Source organism: Rhinatrema bivittatum, chromosome 11 (assembly GCF_901001135.1).
Source record: "Rhinatrema bivittatum chromosome 11, aRhiBiv1.1, whole genome shotgun sequence".
In the NCBI taxonomy this organism is placed as follows: domain Eukaryota; kingdom Metazoa; phylum Chordata; class Amphibia; order Gymnophiona; family Rhinatrematidae; genus Rhinatrema; species Rhinatrema bivittatum.
Window position 1 is genome coordinate 100,163,213 of NC_042625.1, and position 20,555 is coordinate 100,183,767.

A 20,555-nucleotide genomic window follows, 5' to 3' on the forward strand; every position below is an offset into this window, starting at 1 on the left:
CTGAATCTTACAGCAGAGTGAAATGTATTGTATTGTTGAATGTATCTACCGCGCATGTCTTGTCAGAGGGAAGCACACTGCTCCATGTACAGGAAGTGCTGAATCTTACAGCAGAGTGAATATGTATTGTATTGTTGAATTTATCTACCGCGCATGTCTTGTCAGAGGGAAGCACACTGCTCCATGTACAGGAAGTGCTGAATCTTACAGCAGAGTGAATATGTATTGTATTGTTGAATTTATCTACTGCGCATGTCTTGTCAGAGGGAAGCACACTGCTCCATGTACAGGAAGTGCTGAATCTTACAGCAGAGTGAAATGTATTGTATTGTTGAATTTATCTACTGCGCATGTCTTGTCAGAGGGAAGCACACTGCTCCATGTACAGGAAGTGCTGAATCTTACAGCAGAGTGAATATGTATTGTATTGTTGAATTTATCTACTGCGCATGTCTTGTCAGAGGGAAGCACACTGCTCCATGTACAGGAAGTGCTGAATCTTACAGCAGAGTGAATATGTATTGTATTGTTGAATTTATCTACCGCGCATGTCTTGTCAGAGGGAAGCACACTGCTCCATGTACAGGAAGTGCTGAATCTTACAGCAGAGTGAATATGTATTGTATTGTTGAATTTATCTACCGCGCATGCCTTGTCAGAGGGAAGCACACTGCTCCATGTACAGGAAGTGCTGAATCTTACAGCAGAGTGAATACGTATTGTATTGTTGAATGTATCTACCGCGCATGCCTTGTCAGAGGGAAGCACACTGCTCCATGTACAGGAAGTGCTGAATCTTACAGCAGAGTGAATATGTATTGTATTGTTGAATGTATCTACCGCGCATGTCTTGTCAGAGGGAAGCACATTGCTCCATGTACAGGAAGTGCTGAATCTTACAGCAGAGTGAATATGTATTGCATTGTTGAATGTATCTACCGCGCATGCCTTGTCAGAGGGAAGCACACTGCTCCATGTACAGGAAGTGCTGAATCTTACAGCAGAGTGAATATGTATTGCATTGTTGAATGTATCTACCGCGCATGTCTTGTCAGAGGGAAGCACACTGCTCCATGTACAGGAAGTGCTGAATCTTACAGCAGAGTGAATACGTATTGTATTGTTGAATTTATCTACCGCGCATGTCTTGTCAGAGGGAAGCACACTGCTCCATGTACAGGAAGTGCTGAATCTTACAGCAGAGTGAATATGTATTGCATTGTTGAATGTATCTACTGCGCTTGTCTTGTCAGAGGGAAGCACACTGCTCCATGTACAGGAAGTGCTGAATCTTACAGCAGAGTGAATATGTATTGTATTGTTGAATGTATCTACCGCGCATGCCTTGTCAGAGGGAAGCACACTGCTCCATGTACAGGAAGTGCTGAATCTTACAGCAGAGTGAATATGTATTGTATTGTTGAATGTATCTACCGCGCATGCCTTGTCAGAGGGAAGCACACTGCTCCATGTACAGGAAGTGCTGAATCTTACAGCAGAGTGAATATGTATTGTATTGTTGAATTTATCTACCGCGCATGCCTTGTCAGAGGGAAGCACACTGCTCCATGTACAGGAAGTGCTGAATCTTACAGCAGAGTGAATATGTATTGTATTGTTGAATGTATCTACCGCGCATGCCTTGTCAGAGGGAAGCACACTGCTCCATGTACAGGAAGTGCTGAATCTTACAGCAGAGTGAAATGTATTGTATTGTTGAATGTATCTACCGCGCATGCCTTGTCAGAGGGAAGCACACTGCTCCATGTACAGGAAGTGCTGAATCTTACAGCAGAGTGAAATGTATTGTATTGTTGAATGTATCTACCGCGCATGTCTTGTCAGAGGGAAGCACACTGCTCCATGTACAGGAAGTGCTGAATCTTACAGCAGAGTGAATATGTATTGTATTGTTGAATTTATCTACCGCGCATGTCTTGTCAGAGGGAAGCACACTGCTCCATGTACAGGAAGTGCTGAATCTTACAGCAGAGTGAATATGTATTGCATTGTTGAATGTATCTACTGCGCATGTCTTGTCAGAGGGAAGCACACTGCTCCATGTACAGGAAGTGCTGAATCTTACAGCAGAGTGAATATGTATTGCATTGTTGAATGTATCTACTGCGCATGTCTTGTCAGAGGGAAGCACACTGCTCCATGTACAGGAAGTGCTGAATCTTACAGCAGAGTGAATATGTATTGTATTGTTGAATGTATCTACTGCGCATGTCTTGTCAGAGGGAAGCACACTGCTCCATGTACAGGAAGTGCTGAATCTTACAGCAGAGTGAATATGTATTGTATTGTTGAATTTATCTACCGCGCATGTCTTGTCAGAGGGAAGCACACTGCTCCATGTACAGGAAGTGCTGAATCTTACAGCAGAGTGAATATGTATTGTATTGTTGAATTTATCTACCGCGCTTGTCTTGTCAGAGGGAAGCACACTGCTCCATGTACAGGAAGTGCTGAATCTTACAGCAGAGTGAATATGTATTGCATTGTTGAATGTATCTACCGCGCATGTCTTGTCAGAGGGAAGCACACTGCTCCATGTACAGGAAGTGCTGAATCTTACAGCAGAGTGAAATGTATTGTATTGTTGAATGTATCTACCGCGCATGTCTTGTCAGAGGGAAGCACACTGCTCCATGTACAGGAAGTGCTGAATCTTACAGCAGAGTGAAATGTATTGTATTGTTGAATGTATCTACCGCGCATGTCTTGTCAGAGGGAAGCACACTGCTCCATGTACAGGAAGTGCTGAATCTTACAGCAGAGTGAAATGTATTGTATTGTTGAATGTATCTACCGCGCATGTCTTGTCAGAGGGAAGCACACTGCTCCATGTACAGGAAGTGCTGAATCTTACAGCAGAGTGAAATGTATTGTATTGTTGAATGTATCTACCGCGCATGTCTTGTCAGAGGGAAGCACACTGCTCCATGTACAGGAAGTGCTGAATCTTACAGCAGAGTGAATATGTATTGTATTGTTGAATTTATCTACCGCGCATGTCTTGTCAGAGGGATGCACACTGCTCCATGTACAGGAAGTGCTGAATCTTACAGCAGAGTGAATACGTATTGTATTGTTGAATGTATCTACTGCGCTTGTCTTGTCAGAGGGAAGCACACTGCTCCATGTACAGGAAGTGCTGAATCTTACAGCAGAGTGAATATGTATTGTATTGTTGAATGTATCTACCGCGCATGTCGTCAGAGGGAAGCACACTGCTCCATGTACAGGAAGTGCTGAATCTTACAGCAGAGTGAATATGTATTGTATTGTTGAATTTATAACATGTTCGCTGAACTGAAACTCATTCAAGTTTATTTTTTTTAGATGTCGTCCTGAAACAACCACGATGGCAAAATGCTGGCCAACGTTAGCAGCTATGAGCTTTAAATTCAGGAGCACAGTCTAATAAGATAAGATTTATAACTAGAAAAAAAACCAAATATTTTTTAAATAATTAAATTTTGGGACGTCCTGGAGGTATTTTGACCACTGATTTAATTTTCTATAGCATGTTTATATGGTTCAAAGAACAATACATGCTTGGTTCTGAGACCTTATCCTCCATACATGAATAAATTTGGCCTTGTGAATATTGGTTGATCAGTTTATAATTATTTGATGAAAAGTTTTTTGGGATTGGTAAGTCTCTGTCTCCATCTGCTGACTGGTGGACATAACCAGTATGTCTGGATTGGTCTGGCTAGATGCATGTATTTTGTTTGTTTTCAATTGTATTTTATGTAAATTATTGTATTTATTCTGTAAACTGCTGATGATACTGTATGGAATGGTGGTTAATCAAATTAAATAATAATAAATGATATTGCGAAAGGGCTATCATGAAAAGTTTGCCTCTATGCAGATTCTGATACCATGTGGAATCATGAGGGGAGATCTAGTGAAGCTTGAGGAATAGTCTAGCGTCTGGTAGCTAAGATTTAATGCTAAAAATGCTCAATCATGCATTTGGGCTGCAAACACCCAAGGGAGCAGAACAGGATAGGAGTGAAGTTTTTCTGTGCATAAAACAAGAGAGGCAGCTAAGGTGACAACAAAAGCCAGAAGGCTCCTTGGGTGCATAGGGAAAGGAATAGCCAGTAGGATATGGGAGGTGATACGGTCTCTGTATGTCTTTGGTGCCAGCTCATTTGGAGCACTGTGTACAACTCTAGAGAGCAAAGGATAGAAATTTAAGAGAGTCAGTCTAGAGCATAACTACTGAAATGGTCTTCATAATACAATATATGGAGAGACTTACCCCACAAGGCAGGATAGGGGGGATATAATAGAGATGTTTAAGGAAGCGAGCCTCTTTCAACAAAATGGAGACTCTGGAAGAATATATTGAGATGAGGGTGAAAGGGGGGTAAGGCTGAGGAGTAATGTAAGGAAATATTTCTTTACAGATGGAACAGTCTCCCAGTGGAGGTGGTGGAGACAGGGGACAAGCACGGGGGGGATCTCTTGAGGGAGACTATAAAGCTGGGCAGGAGATGTAAATGGGCAGACTGAATGGGCCGTGTGGTCTTTATCTGCCATCGTGCTCTGTATTTCTGGGAACAAAAGTGCCATGCTGGGTCAGACCAACAGAGCATTTATCTCCAAAAGGTGACCGATACAGTCAGTTGGAAATACCTGGGAGATCTATTCCCTGCTGTTCACTCCCAAAAGGGGTGCTGATCCCCAAATCTACCTGCCTAATAGCTGGTAATGAGCTTGTCCTCTGGAAACTTGTCCAAACCTTTTTAAAGCCCAGCTATAATACTTACCTTGACCACATCTACAGTAACAAATTCTACATCTTGATTGTGTGTTGACTGAAAAACACAATTCAATTTGTTTTAAATCTGCTACCAGCTAGTTTCATGGAGTGCCACAGACAGTTTTACAGACCTCTATCATCTCTTCTCCATGTTGAAGAGCTCGTGCCTCTTTAGCCATTCCTCATAACAGAATCATTCCATCCCCGTCAGCATCGTTTCTAGTTGGAGATGGGGCCAGCAGAACTGCGCACGATATTCTCAGATTTATTCTCAGTTCCTTTCTAATTCCTAACATTCTATTTCACTGCTGCTACACAATCAGCCGATTATTTTACTGCTTGCATGGAAACATTATGGGCTACAAATGATAACATGGTCTAAAAGGTTAAGTAGATAAACCTAGACCGCCACAGAGTACATTTACTTGGCATTCTTCCTCTCTATGTGCATCACTTTGAGCATGTCTGCATCATAAACCCTAAACACCTACATATGTACACTAGAAGAGGACATGGTGGGGCACTAGAGAGACTTTCAAATACCTGAAAGATCTAAATAATGCACAAGAAGCAAGCATCTCACCAGGAGGTAGGCTCAGAAAAAGAGACTTATCTCTTCCCAAAAAGGGTGGAGGACACATGGACCAGCCTCCCGCTGGAGATCATGTGTAACAGAATTCCAGACACCCTGGCTATACTCTTGGCTGTGAGGATAAAGCCTGAGATTAGGCAGGCTCTGTGGAACAGGCAGTCTAGATCTATCCGATGGACCTTAGCTGCTGTCATTTTCTTTCTACGTGCTGCAATATTTGGATATTACATGGCCCAAGTTGGCAATTTTGTACATTCACTTGCGTATAGAAGTGCAAGGCTCTCCTGCAATTCCTCAAAGTCTGCTCATGTTTTAACTACTCTGAATCACTGCATCATCTACAGACGTCGTTCCTTTTTCCATATCAATGAATACATTAAACACTGGTCCCAGTACAGATCCCTGGTGCACGCCACTAGAAAAATCGACAAACTTCATTTTCTAACCTTTAATAGGGAAAGCGCACATCCGTTTATTTTATTTTATTCATTTACTGACTTGGATTTATCAACCACCTTTCCTAAGTGGTGGCCATCATGCTTAGAATCACTGAAACTTCTCATTTCTTGTGGATGTCCAGTGTCTTCAGAACAAAAATCACTCGATAAGATCGAGTGAAGCTGACTGAACCTAAGATAATGGCGCTTTATTACAGGCCTTTCCGCTGCTTACACAGAAAGAGGCAGAGCACGTCAGACACTTATTTGGTGAAAAGATAACATGTCTTCAGCTTAAACATCTTTCAGTTACCCACAAATTAGAAACTGGTTGCAGTTATTCTGAAGAAAACTTCAGCTGCATTTACCAGGTGAGAAATTCCTTTGCCACCCTGCCAAGGAAGCAATCCGTACACTCTCTGGTTCACCATTATTCAACTGGCAGAGTCGCCCACTTCCTACCACCTCCAGTCTTGTTCTTATATTTTAGCTTCTTACACAGGAAAGAAAGGGTAAACTTCATTATATTTCTCCAAATATCCTTCCCCAGATTTGCCCATCAGTCACTTCAGATGGTTACATGAGCTCTGATGAGGATCTTCACAATGGCCTCTTGTTTCAAAAACTTTAAAATGTCCTGAAGACTAAAAGTCAGAATGATAAAAGGAACTGATATCTTAACATTATTATTTTTTGCTTGTCCTACTGTTTCAAAGGGAACAGATTAACAATCACATGTCACTTGTCTTTCTGAATCTGCAGAGTTTAGGATGGTATTTTTGGTTTTTTTTATAGAGCTTATGTGCTGATTATTGGCACCATGATGCCTTCCCCTGTATCAGACCGGACAGGGTGATGTGATCAGAGAATCATGCGCTTCTCAGGGTGTGACCTCTATTTAAAGAGCTGGCCTTGATCCCACTCTAAATCCCTGCCTGGTTTCTTACTGTAATCTACCAGCAGCCTCTTCTCCAAAGCGGGGTAGAGCTAAATTTCCTGGCACTTTGCGCCATGCCGGTCAGATCACCCTGCCAACTGACTTCATGGGTAACCTCATTTGTCATGGACAGCATTGCTCAGATTTTGTGGCAGGTACAATCCCTTAAAGAAATTGCCAGGCATGCTAGCTTACTTCTTCTTCTGTATTGTAAACCTTCAAAATATTCCAAAGTCTTGCATAAATGCTGGCTAGTTACTTCATTTCTTTTCCCCTCAGTTCATAGCTGGAACCTTATCTGCCGTCATGTCCTATGTTCAAACTAGCAGACCCGGGCTATGGAAGGATGAGGACAGGGATCGGCACCACTGCTCTATTTATACCAGACAGTGCACAGGACTTCCAACTTGACATTTCCTTCCAAGAATCCACACAAACTGTTAAATGGGCAGACTGCATGGTCAATGCCGATACTCACAAGAACCTGGATGTCCTCCTGTTCTATAGGTGCTTTATCATAAGTAGAATCACAAACTCGCACCAAAGTAGTCACACCATACTTCTTCAGCTCCTAGAAAGAGAGAGAGACAAAAACTGTTCTTTTTTTTTTTTTTGAGAGGTCAAAGAGGTAAACATGCTAATTATAAAATTAAACCCTTTAACAATAATAATGCAAGTTTCCTTCTTCAAGAATAGAATCAAGGGATCCCAGTAAATGAAGTGTGGAGCCCACTGAGAGCACAGAGCCAGGAAACCTGCAGGCCTGCCTCCAACTCTTTCTTCAGACCTAGACAGGGGTGCTTGAGGGAAGGGAGGTGGAAATGTTGAACACTTGCACCCCCTCATTTATTTTTAATTTCTATAAGGCAGCCTACTAAAGCTTCTGCAGAACTTACCTCTATGAACTTGCCCAGTGTGGCATTAGTTGGATTGTGGGTAATTAGAAACCGCATGCTTTCATAGGTGATCTCCACTGGAGCTGGACGGTTCATAATGGCAAATGGAGGAGGGAAAAAAGGGTGGTGGAAAATCAAAAAACTTTAAAAAATTTCACAGCAGAGAACATCAAAATCTTTCCCCTCCTATTCTCCTCCTGTCTGCTTCACGAATGGATGGAGCGGTTCTAGGGTGGGATCCACCTCCACTCTCAGGTCTCAAACGTAGCGGATATTATGCGTCATATCCTGGAAATCTCAGAGCACGCAGGCACTGTGGAGACAACATCAAGTGCAAAGCAGATCTCCACTCTTGATTCCTGATGCTTAACTTGCAAAAATCAGGAAAAATATTCCAAAAATACAAAAAAGAGGGAAAAAACAAAAATATAAAAACCTCAGATACTTAGATGCTGCTTCTGGTGTGCTGAGAAAACTTCAAGGCAAAGTAATAATGGCACGTGGGAACCCTGAGCTCACTTGTCAGCCACAATGCTGTGCTGCGCTTGGCAGAAGTCTGCCCTGATGCTCAAAATCGCCATAAATGTGCGACAGATATTCCAACAGGAAGCCTAAAGGGTGGGAAAAAAAACAGCATCAGTACAAGTTATGAGGTACCCACATGTATACTGTGTACAGCCGCGTCACTCACAAAGGATGAAACAATACATACATGAGTACAAGTTATGAGGTACCCACATGTATACTGTGTACAGCCGCGTCACTCACAAAGGATGAAACAATACATACATGAGTACAAGTTATGAGATACCCACATGTATACTGTGTACAGCCGCGTCACTCACAAAGGATGAAACAATACATACATGAGTACAAGTTATGAGGTACCCACATGTATACTGTGTACAGCCGCGTCACTCACAAAGGATGAAACAATACATACATGAGTACAAGTTATGAGGTACCCACATGTATACTGTGTACAGCCGCGTCACTCACAAAGGATGAAACAATACATACATGAGTACAAGTTATGAGGTACCCACATGTATACTGTGTACAGCCGCGCCACTCACAAAGGATGAATCAATACATACATGAGTACAAGTTATGAGGTACCCACATGTATACTGTGTACAGCCGCGTCACTCACAAAGGATGAATCAATACATACATGAGTACAAGTTATGAGGTACCCACATGTATACTGTGTACAGCTGCGTCACTCACAAAGGATGAATCAATACATACATGAGTACAAGTTATGAGGTACCCACATGTATACTGTGTACAGCCGCATCACTCTCAAAGGATGAAACAATACATACATGAGTACAAGTTATGAGGTACCCACATGTATACTGTGTACAGCTGCGTCACTCACAAAGGATGAAACAATACATACATGAGTACAAGTTATGAGGTACCCACATGTATACTGTGTACAGCTGCGTCACTCACAAAGGATGAAACAATACATACATGAGTACAAGTTATGAGATACCCACATGTATACTGTGTACAGCTGCGTCACTCAAAGGATGAATCAATACATACATGAGTACAAGTTATGAGATACCCACATGTATACTGTGTACAGCCGCGTCACTCGCAAAGGATGAAACAATACATACATGAGTACAAGTTATGAGATACCCACATGTATACTGTGTACAGCTGCGTCACTCACAAAGGATGAAACAATACATACATGAGTACAAGTTATGAGGTACCCACATGTATTCTGTGTACAGCTGCGTCACTCACAAAGGATGAAACAATACATACATGAGTACAAGTTATGAGATACCCACATGTATACTGTGTACAGCTGCGTCACTCACAAAGGATGAAACAATACATACATGAGTACAAGTTATGAGATACCCACATGTATACTGTGTACAGCTGCGTCACTCACAAAGGATGAAACAATACATACATGAGTACAAGTTATGAGATACCCACATGTATACTGTGTACAGCTGCATCACTCAAAGGATGAAACAATACATACATGAGTACAAGTTATGAGGTACACACATGTATACTGTGTACAGCTGCATCACTCAAAGGATGAATCAATACATACATGAGTACAAGTTATGAGATACCCACATGTATACTGTGTACAGCTGCGTCACTCACAAAGGATGAAACAATACATACATGAGTACAAGTTATGAGATACCCACATGTATACTGTGTACAGCTGCGTCACTCACAAAGGATGAAACAATACATACATGAGTACAAGTTATGAGATACCCACATGTATACTGTGTACAGCTGCGTCACTCACAAAGGATGAAACAATACATACATGAGTACAAGTTATGAGATACCCACATGTATACTGTGTACAGCTGCGTCACTCACAAAGGATGAAACAATACATACATGAGTACAAGTTATGAGATACCCACATGTATACTGTGTACAGCTGCGTCACTCACAAAGGATGAAACAATACATACATGAGTACAAGTTATGAGATACCCACATGTATACTGTGTACAGCTGCGTCACTCACAAAGGATGAAACAATACATACATGAGTACAAGTTATGAGATACCCACATGTATACTGTGTACAGCTGCGTCACTCACAAAGGATGAAACAATACATACATGAGTACAAGTTATGAGATACCCACATGTATACTGTGTACAGCTGCATCACTCAAAGGATGAAACAATACATACATGAGTACAAGTTATGAGGTACACACATGTATACTGTGTACAGCTGCGTCACTCGCAAAGGGCAAATCAATACATAAATGAGCATCATGAGTTGCTGCCCTGCTCTATAACATGTTAATGCAGGCAGCATCAATTTTGGTTTCTCAGTCACAAGCTCTATCGCACCCCCTCCTTGAGGTGAATAAGCGGAGCTTCAAAGATACCAAATGTGTGTCAAAACACCATTCTCCAACCCTTATTTACCATTAAAACCCACAGGAAAAAAAAACTGAATTTTGTATAAGTTTCAATTGATTGAATTTGAGACTTACTTCCTGCAGAGCTAATACAAATTACTGGACTGAAGAAGGCAAGAAGGAAGCAGTGAGTTTTTCACAGAGCAAGATTATAAAAACGAATACAATGAGTGCAGTTGCTGAGAGCCTGGGACTGGCTAGGCTAGAAGGAGTTTATCTCAGGATTTTACATTTTGCAGAAAAGCCCCTACCAGTAAGGTGCATATACAGTGGACCGAAACATGATTAGTTTGCAATTACAATGTTGCCGATTTCCTGATTTGTTTTTGTGATTAGCCCATAAGTCATTGATTGACATCCAATTAAACAATCCTTTGCTAGCACCACCAGTATACTGCCTGCATTTGTAGTCTATGAAATGTGCCCCGCCTGAGTTCCAGCGCTCTCCGAGCTGTGACCTTTCATCTCCACACCACCATGGTCTGTAATGCCTCTGCTTTCTCACTCATTGATTGCACTATATAATCTATCCCATGGCAAGGCTTGCTCACAGGAATCATCATAGCTGTCAACTTAAGCAAGAAAAGTGTCTGATCTGATTCTTCTGCACAAAAACTCCAAGCAAACAGAACAAACCACACATGGCTATGAAGGCTGCACAACTGGTTACCAGGCCAGATCAGCTTTCAGGTTTCTGCTGTTTAGCATTGGGCATGGTTAGACCTTATTGTATTATTGGTTATGTTTCATGTTACATATCTTTACCTTGGGCCTTTGGGGAGGAGCGAGTTATAAAGTTAAATAAGTGACTTGCTTAAGCTTTCAAGGAGGCAAAATAGGATTCCAGTTTGCGAGTATCGGATGAGCTTCAGCCTGCTGGTCAGCATCAAAGACCAGAAAAGGCGCCTCTCTCAGGAGCTAACAGGTATTTAAAGCTTGGCCGTGCACAGTGCAGTGTACAGACTGAAATATTACACAAAGTACATAGCAAGCTCATCAAAACCAAATAAAAATAGTAAAAGTACAATGAATGTATGTCATTTCTAGAAGGAAGGTATTCTTTTAAACGTTGACAAAGGCTGAATTTCTGCATTCAAGCCTGTTTGCAGCAGTGTACTCATGAGATGCACCGGTCCTAGAAAAAGACAATAAACAAATGAAAACCCACACTTCTGTGCTAGCTTTAAATAAACTGCATAGCAGGCCTCGTCTCAGCTCCATAGTGGCACTGCTCGTCCTTGATGTCACCTAGAAACACTGCACTGCTGACAATAGAACAGAAAAAACTAGGATATCCCAAGGCAAGTTACATGCAGCAGATCCTGTGAGCCACTTGGTTTGTTTCATACAAGTGATATATCAAGTTTAATAAATCCTTAAACTTTGAATCAAGGCAGATCAGTTTCCAAACTTCAAGCTGCTAAGAGGGAGAAACAAGATCTCACCAGCGGGTTCTAGGAAGCTCCTGCTGATCCGAGGGCTGCCTGACTTCACACAAAGCCTTTTTAGACACTTGGCAGACTTCCAAGAGGTAACTAGCTAACTAGCTGCTCAAGGAAAACGTTTTCCATTTATTAATGTACCGCAGGGGTTGCCAACCCAGGCAGATTTTCAGGATGTCCACAATGAATAGGCATGAAATACATTAGCATGCAGTGCCTCCGTTGTATGCTAATCCATCCTGTGCATATTCATTATGGACGTCCTGAAAGCTGACTGGCTAAGAGCATCCATCGGACTGGATTAAGAAACCCTGATATAAGGAAAATAAATCTAGAAATGCGCAGGTTTTGCAGATAATTTAGCAGTTTACTCAATTTAAATCTACATCTCTGCTTTACTCCTTTCCCTCCACCATCACCACTACCAGCAGACTGATCCACACACACCCAGCCTAGCGCGATCCATGTAGGCCTGGATTTAGACATAGGCAAATGCCTAGGCAACAGATTTTGAGGGTACAAAATATTTGGGCCAAATTGGAGCCTGTTTCTGCTTGCTCTAGGGCCATATGCTGGCAGAGCCTCAAAGGAGCATTGCTATGCGTCTCTGCCTATGAGCCCCAAAAGGCCAGCCCTGGATCCATGCCCTTCCCCCTCATCAGCCTGTACCGTAACCCTCCAACTTCCCCTCCCCCCCCCCCCAGCCTTATCCATGCCCATCATCTCCTGCCAATTCCAACCCATTTCCACCAGGCTCCCTGCTGTCCAGCACCATGCTCAGCTCCTTGGACAGACAGATGACCGGATATCAACTCAAACTTAAAATAACAGCGCTATTTAAATTTCTGAAAAACACTAAAATCTAAGGGGTGACTTTTAAAAGCATTGCTCTCATTGAAAGGCCCATATACGTGACAATATGGGCTACGCACGAGCAGCACACATTTTAAAAGCTGCAAATTACGCGCATATATGTGTGAAGGCGGAGTTGGAGGTGTGTTGGGGCATGACCAAAATTTACATGTGTAAATCCATATTTTAAATTTGGCATTGCAGCACGCGGAAGTGTAAGTCTGTGTCAACTGGAGGCAGTGCGAGCTGAAGAACTAGAGGGCTCTGGGTGACCGCAACACGGACTGGGCAAACTGGTGGACTAAGTGGTAAAACTGGGAATGTCCTTCACGCGCATGTTTTAAAATCTGCTTGCCTCAGTGTTGAAGCTGACAAAGTCCGAAGAACATATGCGAAATACGTTTGCTCGAGTAATGGCTTAAAATTAGGAGCACACATACTCGGGTACGTACACGATTTAGAATTCCAGCGTATGGGTGCCCGCATACTTGGTTTAAAGTTAGCGTCGTAAGTGTACAATACAGAGAGAAAGCAATTTTACAATTCATCTGTACTAAGCTCCTGGATGGAAAATCCCAGTTTTCCACATCTACACGTCTGTCCCAATTTCATGGGAAACTTCTGACTTAGCCAGAGGAAGAATGAGCTATTCCTAGCTCCAGTCCCTCTACACACGCTGTCTCTGCATCTAGAGGTAAACAGTTACACAGAGCAGCAGGTGAAGCGTTTCTGAATTATTTTTTAATGTCAAGGTAATGGAGCTGAAAGTATTGAGACCTTGTTAAAGCATTAAATTAAAGCGATTATACAGTGTATATACTCCTGCTCTATAAATACTGGACAGCAAGTGTCCCGTAAGTTAGACAGAGGGTGAAAGGTGCTGCATGGGGATTATGTTTGGCAAAACTTAACTTTGTGTTTCTAATAGCATCTTTATTGGAGTTTAGCAAAGCAGAACAGCGGAGTATATCTCACCCCTAGTCAGAGTGTGGGACACTTTTCTTTGGAATTTGCTAGGATGACTAGTCTTTGCAACACACTATTTTGAAAAGCAAACCAAGTAATATTTTCTGCATTTTGGGAAGATAAGGCCATTGCGGAAAGACTAAATGAATTCCTTGCTTTGGTATTTACTGAAGAGGATGTTGGAGAGATACCCATTCCGGAGATTTTCAGATGAACTGAAGCAAATCACGGTGAACCTGTAGATGTGGCAGGCCTGACTGACAAACTGAAGAGTAGTAAATCACCTGGACCGGATGGTATACACCCCAGGGTTCTGAAGGAACTGAAAAATGAAATTTCAGACCTATTAGTAAAAATTTGTAACCTGTCATTAAAATCATCCATTGTACCTGAAGACTGGAGGATAGCAAATGTAACCCCAATATTTAAAAAAGGCTCCAGGGGCGATCCGGGAAACTACAGACCAGTGAGCCTGACTTCAGTGCCGGGAAGAATCATGGAAACTGTTATAAAGAATAAAATCACAGAACATTTAGACAGACATGGTTTAATGGGACACAGCCAACATGGATTTACCCAAGGGAAGTCTTGCCTAACAAATCTTTTTTTTTTTTTAAGGGATGAATAAACATGTCAACAAAGGTGAACCGGTAGATGAAGTGTATTTGAATTTGCAGAAGGCATTTGACAAAGTCCGTCATGAAAGGCTTCTAAGAAAACTAAAAAGTCATGGGATAGGAGGTGATGTCCTTTCGTGGATTACAAACTGGTTAAAAGAGAGGAAACAGAGAGTAGGATTAAATGGTCAATTTTCTCAGTGGAAAAGGGGTAAACAGTGGAGTGCCTCAGGGATCCGTACTTGGACCGGTGCTTTTCAATATATATATATAAATGATCTGGAAAGAGGTACGCAAGTGAGGTACTTAAATTTACGGATGATACAAAATTATGCAGAGTAGTTAAATCTCAAGAAGATTGTGATAAATTGCAGGAGGACCTTGTGAGACTGGAAGATTGGGCATCCAAATATCATACTGATATACAACTCATTATTGCTCTCTGCTTTAACAGCAGTTGAAAAGAAGAAAAGGAGAATTAATTTCACACATCAACCAAGAAGGATATGAATTTTACAGTCTGGGAAAACAAATAAGCATGGGGGTAACTTGTTGATGTGACTATTACTACCCTTAACCAATAAGCCTTATACTTGTGAGGTAACGCCAACATTGCTCTCTGCTTCAATGGCAAGAGATGAAAGGGAACTGGACTCAGACAGAACCCAGCAAGGGCCCTGAGGTTTAACGATTGGGAAAATAAGTATGGGGGGTAACTTGCAAGGCAGATGCCACCCCCCTGATGATACCTTTATGGGGTATGTGTACGCATGCCAATGCTACCATAAGCTTGCTGGGCAGACTGGATGGACCATTTGGTTCTTTTCTGCCGTCATTTCTATGTTTCTATGTTTCTATGAAATTTAATGTGGACAAGTGTAAGGTGATGCATATAGGGAAAAGTAATCCTTGCTATAGTTACACGATGTTAGGTTCCATATTAGGAACTACCACCCAGGAAAAAGATCTAGGTGTCATAGTGGATAATACACTGAAAGTTGGCTCAGTGTGCTGCGGCAGTCAAAAAAGCAAACAGAATGTTAGGAATTATTAGGAAGGGAATGGTGAATAAAACGGAAAATGTCATAATGCCTCTGTATCGCTCCTTGAATACTGTGTGCAGTTCTGGTCGCTGCATCTCAAAAAAGAAATAGTTGCACTGGAGAAAGTACACAGAAGTGCGACCAAAATAATAAAGGGGATGGAACAGCTCCCCTATGAGGAAAGACTAAAGAGGTTAGGGCTGTTCAGCTTGGAGAAGAGACGGCTGAGGGGGGATATGATAGAGGTCTATAAATTCATGAGAGAACTAGAATGGGTAAATGTAAATCAGTTATTTACTTTCAGATAATACGAGGACTAGGGGGCACTCCATTAAGTTAGTAAGTAGCTCATTTGTATCAATAGGCTGAAATGTATTTGTATTTGTATCAATAGGCTGAAATGTAAATATTGTGCTGTTCAATTTCTCCCCTTCCATCCCAAGTTTATTTTCCTTGTTTTTTGTAACTTTCCCTCTCCCTTTTTCTGATTCACTGTATTTAAAGTTCAAGGTTCTTATTGAAAATATTGTTTTTTACGTTACGTTATGCTTTACACTCCTTGTTATTTGTAAACCGGGTTGATGTGATGCCTATCATGAAACTCGGTATAACAAAAACAATAAATAAATAAATAAATAAATAAATTTAAAACAAATTGAAGAAAATTCTTTTTCACTCAACACATAATTAAGCTCTGGAGTTAACTGCCAGAGGATGGGTTACGGTAGTTAGTGTAGCTGGGTTTAAAAAGGGTTTGGATAATATCCTAGTGCAGAAGTTCATAACCTGTTATTAATCAATAAGGAATAGTAGCTTGGGATCTATTCATTTAATGTTTGGGTACTTGCCAGGTACCTGTGACTTGGATTGGCCACAGATGGAAACAGGATACTGGACTTAATGGACCCTTGGTTTGACCCAGTATGGCATATCTTATGCTATTTTATTTGGTATGACCCTGCAAATCTCAATTCCCAGCTATGAAACTCACAAATAATCCCAGCCTTGGAAAATAAAGCTTTAATCCTTTCCACCATTCATCCACCACTTTCCAGATACAGCAGATGGGACAATCACCTAGAGCCCAACCCTATAGTACCACTTGGGTCTATAGGCACCCTTAATCCACCTCTGATTCTCAATATAGAAATAGTTCTATAGGAAGAAACCCAAGATCACCAGGGATCTAATTTATAACTGTTTTCCAATAATTATTCAGCACTAATCTAATGAAATACCTGTAGAAGTCACAAGATGTCTTCACCCTCGCAGAGCAAAACCCCTTCAAAATATACTAGAGAACCAGCAGCTAATTTAAATGTCAACATTTGTATTCTGCAATTTACAAGAAAATGCTTGGACAAAGCAGATCAACATAGCATATAACAATAAATGTACAGCGAAAGAAAAATACAATTAAAAAAAACCACATCACTCCTTCCTGTCAGTAACCTGCTGCTAACCATACCCAACTCCCAAAAAACTTTCCTCCCAAATAAGCAGGTCAGCTCTCGAGGTCCTGCAAGGCGAGGTAGTTTATTCCACAATGGGGCCGTGCAAGAATCAAGCAAGCCTGAGCTCTGGAGCTCTGAATTTCCCAGCTAATAGGAACAATCAGCCATTTCTCTTGCACGAATGCAAGGCCTAATGCTATCAGCCCAGTTTACAAGCCAAATAAGAAGGGACAACCAATTTCAAAGCCTTAAAAGTCAAAATTAACAGCTTGAAATGATAACGTTGTGCTTACTGCTCCTTGCTGCTGTAAGGAATATTGCAGCTACAATACTCTTTCTTTAGTATAAATCTATGGTTTATTAGATTACAATTACCTGGCTCCAAATCAAAGCCCATAACGGAGCTAAAGGAGCAGCTCCCAGATCTGAGCTACTAGCTGGATTGTATCTGCTTCAGCCTGGGGTTCATTTCCCTGCCCTGTGACCTCACGCTGTCCCAGTACCTGCCACACAACGTGGCTTCAGTCAGGCGGGCATGTGCCACAGCTATAATCTCTATAATGTACAGCGCATTCTTATCAGCTGCAACTGAAGCCAGGCATCCACTGCGCAATCCTCTCTCACACCTACCGGCATAGAACCCATGTGCAGAGACTGCTGCAAGAGACTTAGAGCTTTGATGCAATAATCTTTGTTCCAACGTGAGAGCTTGTTTTCTCTCATTATTGCCAGGTTTAAATCCGATTGTTCTTTAATAAAATGTATTTCATCTGATATTGACACATTCCCTTTTATCCAATTCGGTACCTCCGGTTCTTTAGGAAGGATACATATGTCATTACCCAGTCTTGTAGAAAACTAATTGGGTCACTTTTCATTCACAGTCACCAGCAGAAGCAGGCGTGATGGGGAAACAATTGTTTTCCTTATGCCCTCATGCCTAGCCCATGCTTACTTTCGGGCCGATACAGTAAAGTGCGCTCCAGCGGAGCGCAGTTAGCCCGCGTTTGACGCGCTACTTTTACCCCTTATACAGTAAGGGGTAATAGCGCGTCACCCCCCCCCCCCCCGAAACTAATAGCGCCCGCAACATGCAAATGCATGTTAATAGGCTTATTAGTCATTCCCGCGTGATCCAGAAAGCAAAATGTGCAGCCAAGCCGCACATTTTAATTTTGTCCGGCACCGGGGAAGTGTACAGAAAAGCATAAAAAACTGCTTTTCTGTACACCCTCTGACTTAATATCATGGCGATATTAAGTCAGAGGCCCCAAAAGTAAAAAAAATGTAAAATCTGCCCGTGGGTTGGAAGACGGACGCTCAATTTAGCCGGTGTCTGTTTTCCGAACCTGTGGCTGTCAGCGGGCTCAAGAACCGACACCGGAAAAATTGAGCATTGGCTGTCAAACCCGCTGACAGCTGCCGCCTCCTTTTACCGCGGGCCCTCATTTACATATTTTTTTTACTGAATCGCGCGCCCGGGAGAGCAGGCACTCGCTAGCTCTCCCGCAGGTTTTTCTGTATCGGCCTGTTTGTTCGGGTTAATTGCATGAAAGTTTGCTGTAGTCTGCATAATTGCACGGTGTCTTCACAAGGAAGTTAAAGCTCTCAGTGCTCTGTCACATGCTCCTGTTGCACAATCAAAACTTTTCAGCTTTCAAGTGGAAGTCCAGTGGTGACTAAGGCGCTGCAGAGATATCGCAGGCTTGCCATTTTGTTTTCAGATCTCATTCTTCCACACTTTTTGTATTCAGCGTGAAGTCCTATAGAGCGAAAGGTCGTTTCCATGGGATGGAGGATTCTGTGAACCACGTTTCCCTCTTCTCTGGGTTAAATTCAAATGATTAATTTGGTATAATTCTGAAAGTGTAAGACTAGCATGAATTCTATTGTTACTGTAATGAATAGGAAATGCTGGAGTTCCTTTGGAACCCCTGCAGTCAGATACCTGATGTTAGGAAGGATGTTAAACAGCTCAGTTGAAGGTATTACAAACATAAGGAAAGGGGAGCCCAGCCAAACTGCTGCAAAATCCCAAAACCATGTGAAATATTGCCATCACAGTGAGAGATCAAAATTACCAATGAAGATGTATAAAGAAAAGAAATTCACTGCACTAGGACCCAGCAGGCCAGACACAGTTCTGTTTCAATACTAGGTCAAAAGTGCAGCTTAACCTGAAAAACAGGTGAGCATGTGCCCCTCCAGGCTGCAAGGAGGACATTTTAGATCCCATAAATGCTGAAAAGCTCTGAGGTGGCTCTTCTTATCTGCGCACCAAAGTAAACCGGAAGGGGGGGTATTAGTTGATTCCATGATTTTAGGACTGGGTCTGCTCCTCGCTGGGAGCTACTAACAACACGGAAATAGATAAAATAAACAAACATGTAGGTACATACATCTCCCTAAATTGTTTATACAATCCCTTCCTGAGGCAAACACAGCCCTTGATGGAACATGAGACCTGAACTGTCCAAAAACCCCAATCTCTGGCTTTCCTTTTGCTTTATTGCTTATCCCAGGCTGTTTCCCACTGCACCGGCTCCACTGGGAGCCTGCTCCATGTATCCACTGCCCTTTCAATTTCCTTCCTTCTGACCAAGAATTCAAATGTCTCTATTGCATCCTCTGACTACAGAAAAGAAAATTGGTTCTTACCTGCTAATTTTCGTTCCTGTAGTACCACGGATCAGTCCAGACTCCGGGGTTTTGCCTCCCTTCCAGCAGATGGAGTCCGAGAAGTTTTGACCGACTCTGCTTTATATCCTAAGGTGCCACCTACAGTCCATCAGTATTACTCAGTGTTAAAGCAGAATGGTACAGAAGCAAAATAACTATATACACTTGACCCTTAAACCAACATGGATCACTAACCCCAAATGGGAACAGAACCCGTATAACAGGGAATAAGGGGCCCTAGCTCCTCCTTTCGGAAGAGGCGATCCACCGTTAGGTCGTCGCATGAGACCCCCGTGCAGCACCATGTGTCTGGTCCATATCCCCTTCAACCCCCCCCCACGGAGGCTGGGATGGAAGTTGTGGATCATCCTGGTCAGAAACCTCTGAAGATGTATCCGTACCAGTCAGGGGTGCTTTCCCTTCACCTGGACCTTTTTCTGTGCTTGGTGAGCGGTTCAGCAAACAAAGATTTATCAGCTGACCTCTTCTTACCTGCCTTTCTGGCTTTAAAATCTTTATGCAATAAGACAAAATCCGACGAAAAGGCGGAAGAAGATGAGGAATCAGTATCCCCCTCGGGGCAGTCCTCTGTGGTTTTAGCGGCAATCCCCATTGATTTGCCCCCCCTCAGGGGCCATTTGCTGGGGAGATAAGGCCAGCGGGAGAATCCCCTCCCCCGCCAGCGCCGCTGACCTCATTGCTGACGTGACGGGATCGAAAATGGCGTGGGAACGGACCCAGAGAAGGAGGCTCCAGTGACCATCTGTACCCAAACCACGACCCTCCCGGGGGCTGTGGAGGCTCCCTCTCCCCCGCACAAACCATCTTTAGAGAGTCGCGCACGCGACAGGCTGACCTCCGTGGAACCGCTTAACAATTTCCTTACTAACGTATAGGCTTAACTTAAACACA

The 20,555-nt window shown here is 42.5% G+C and overlaps 1 protein-coding gene across 1 annotated transcript in view; it reads right to left on the reverse strand.

Annotated features, from left to right (window-relative positions):
- The window catches only part of PTP4A2 (protein tyrosine phosphatase 4A2), a 45,732-nt gene that overhangs the window by 14,298 nt on the left and 10,879 nt on the right, over nucleotides 1-20,555 (reverse strand). Inside the window, exons 2-3 of the mRNA XM_029619350.1 lie at nucleotides 7,649-8,259; nucleotides 7,231-7,323 (exon numbers count right to left, since the gene is read on the reverse strand). Of these exons, the coding sequence (XP_029475210.1) occupies nucleotides 7,231-7,323; nucleotides 7,649-7,744 (189 nt within the window). The 5' untranslated portion in view covers nucleotides 7,745-8,259. The remainder of the gene's footprint in view (nucleotides 1-7,230; nucleotides 7,324-7,648; nucleotides 8,260-20,555) is intronic.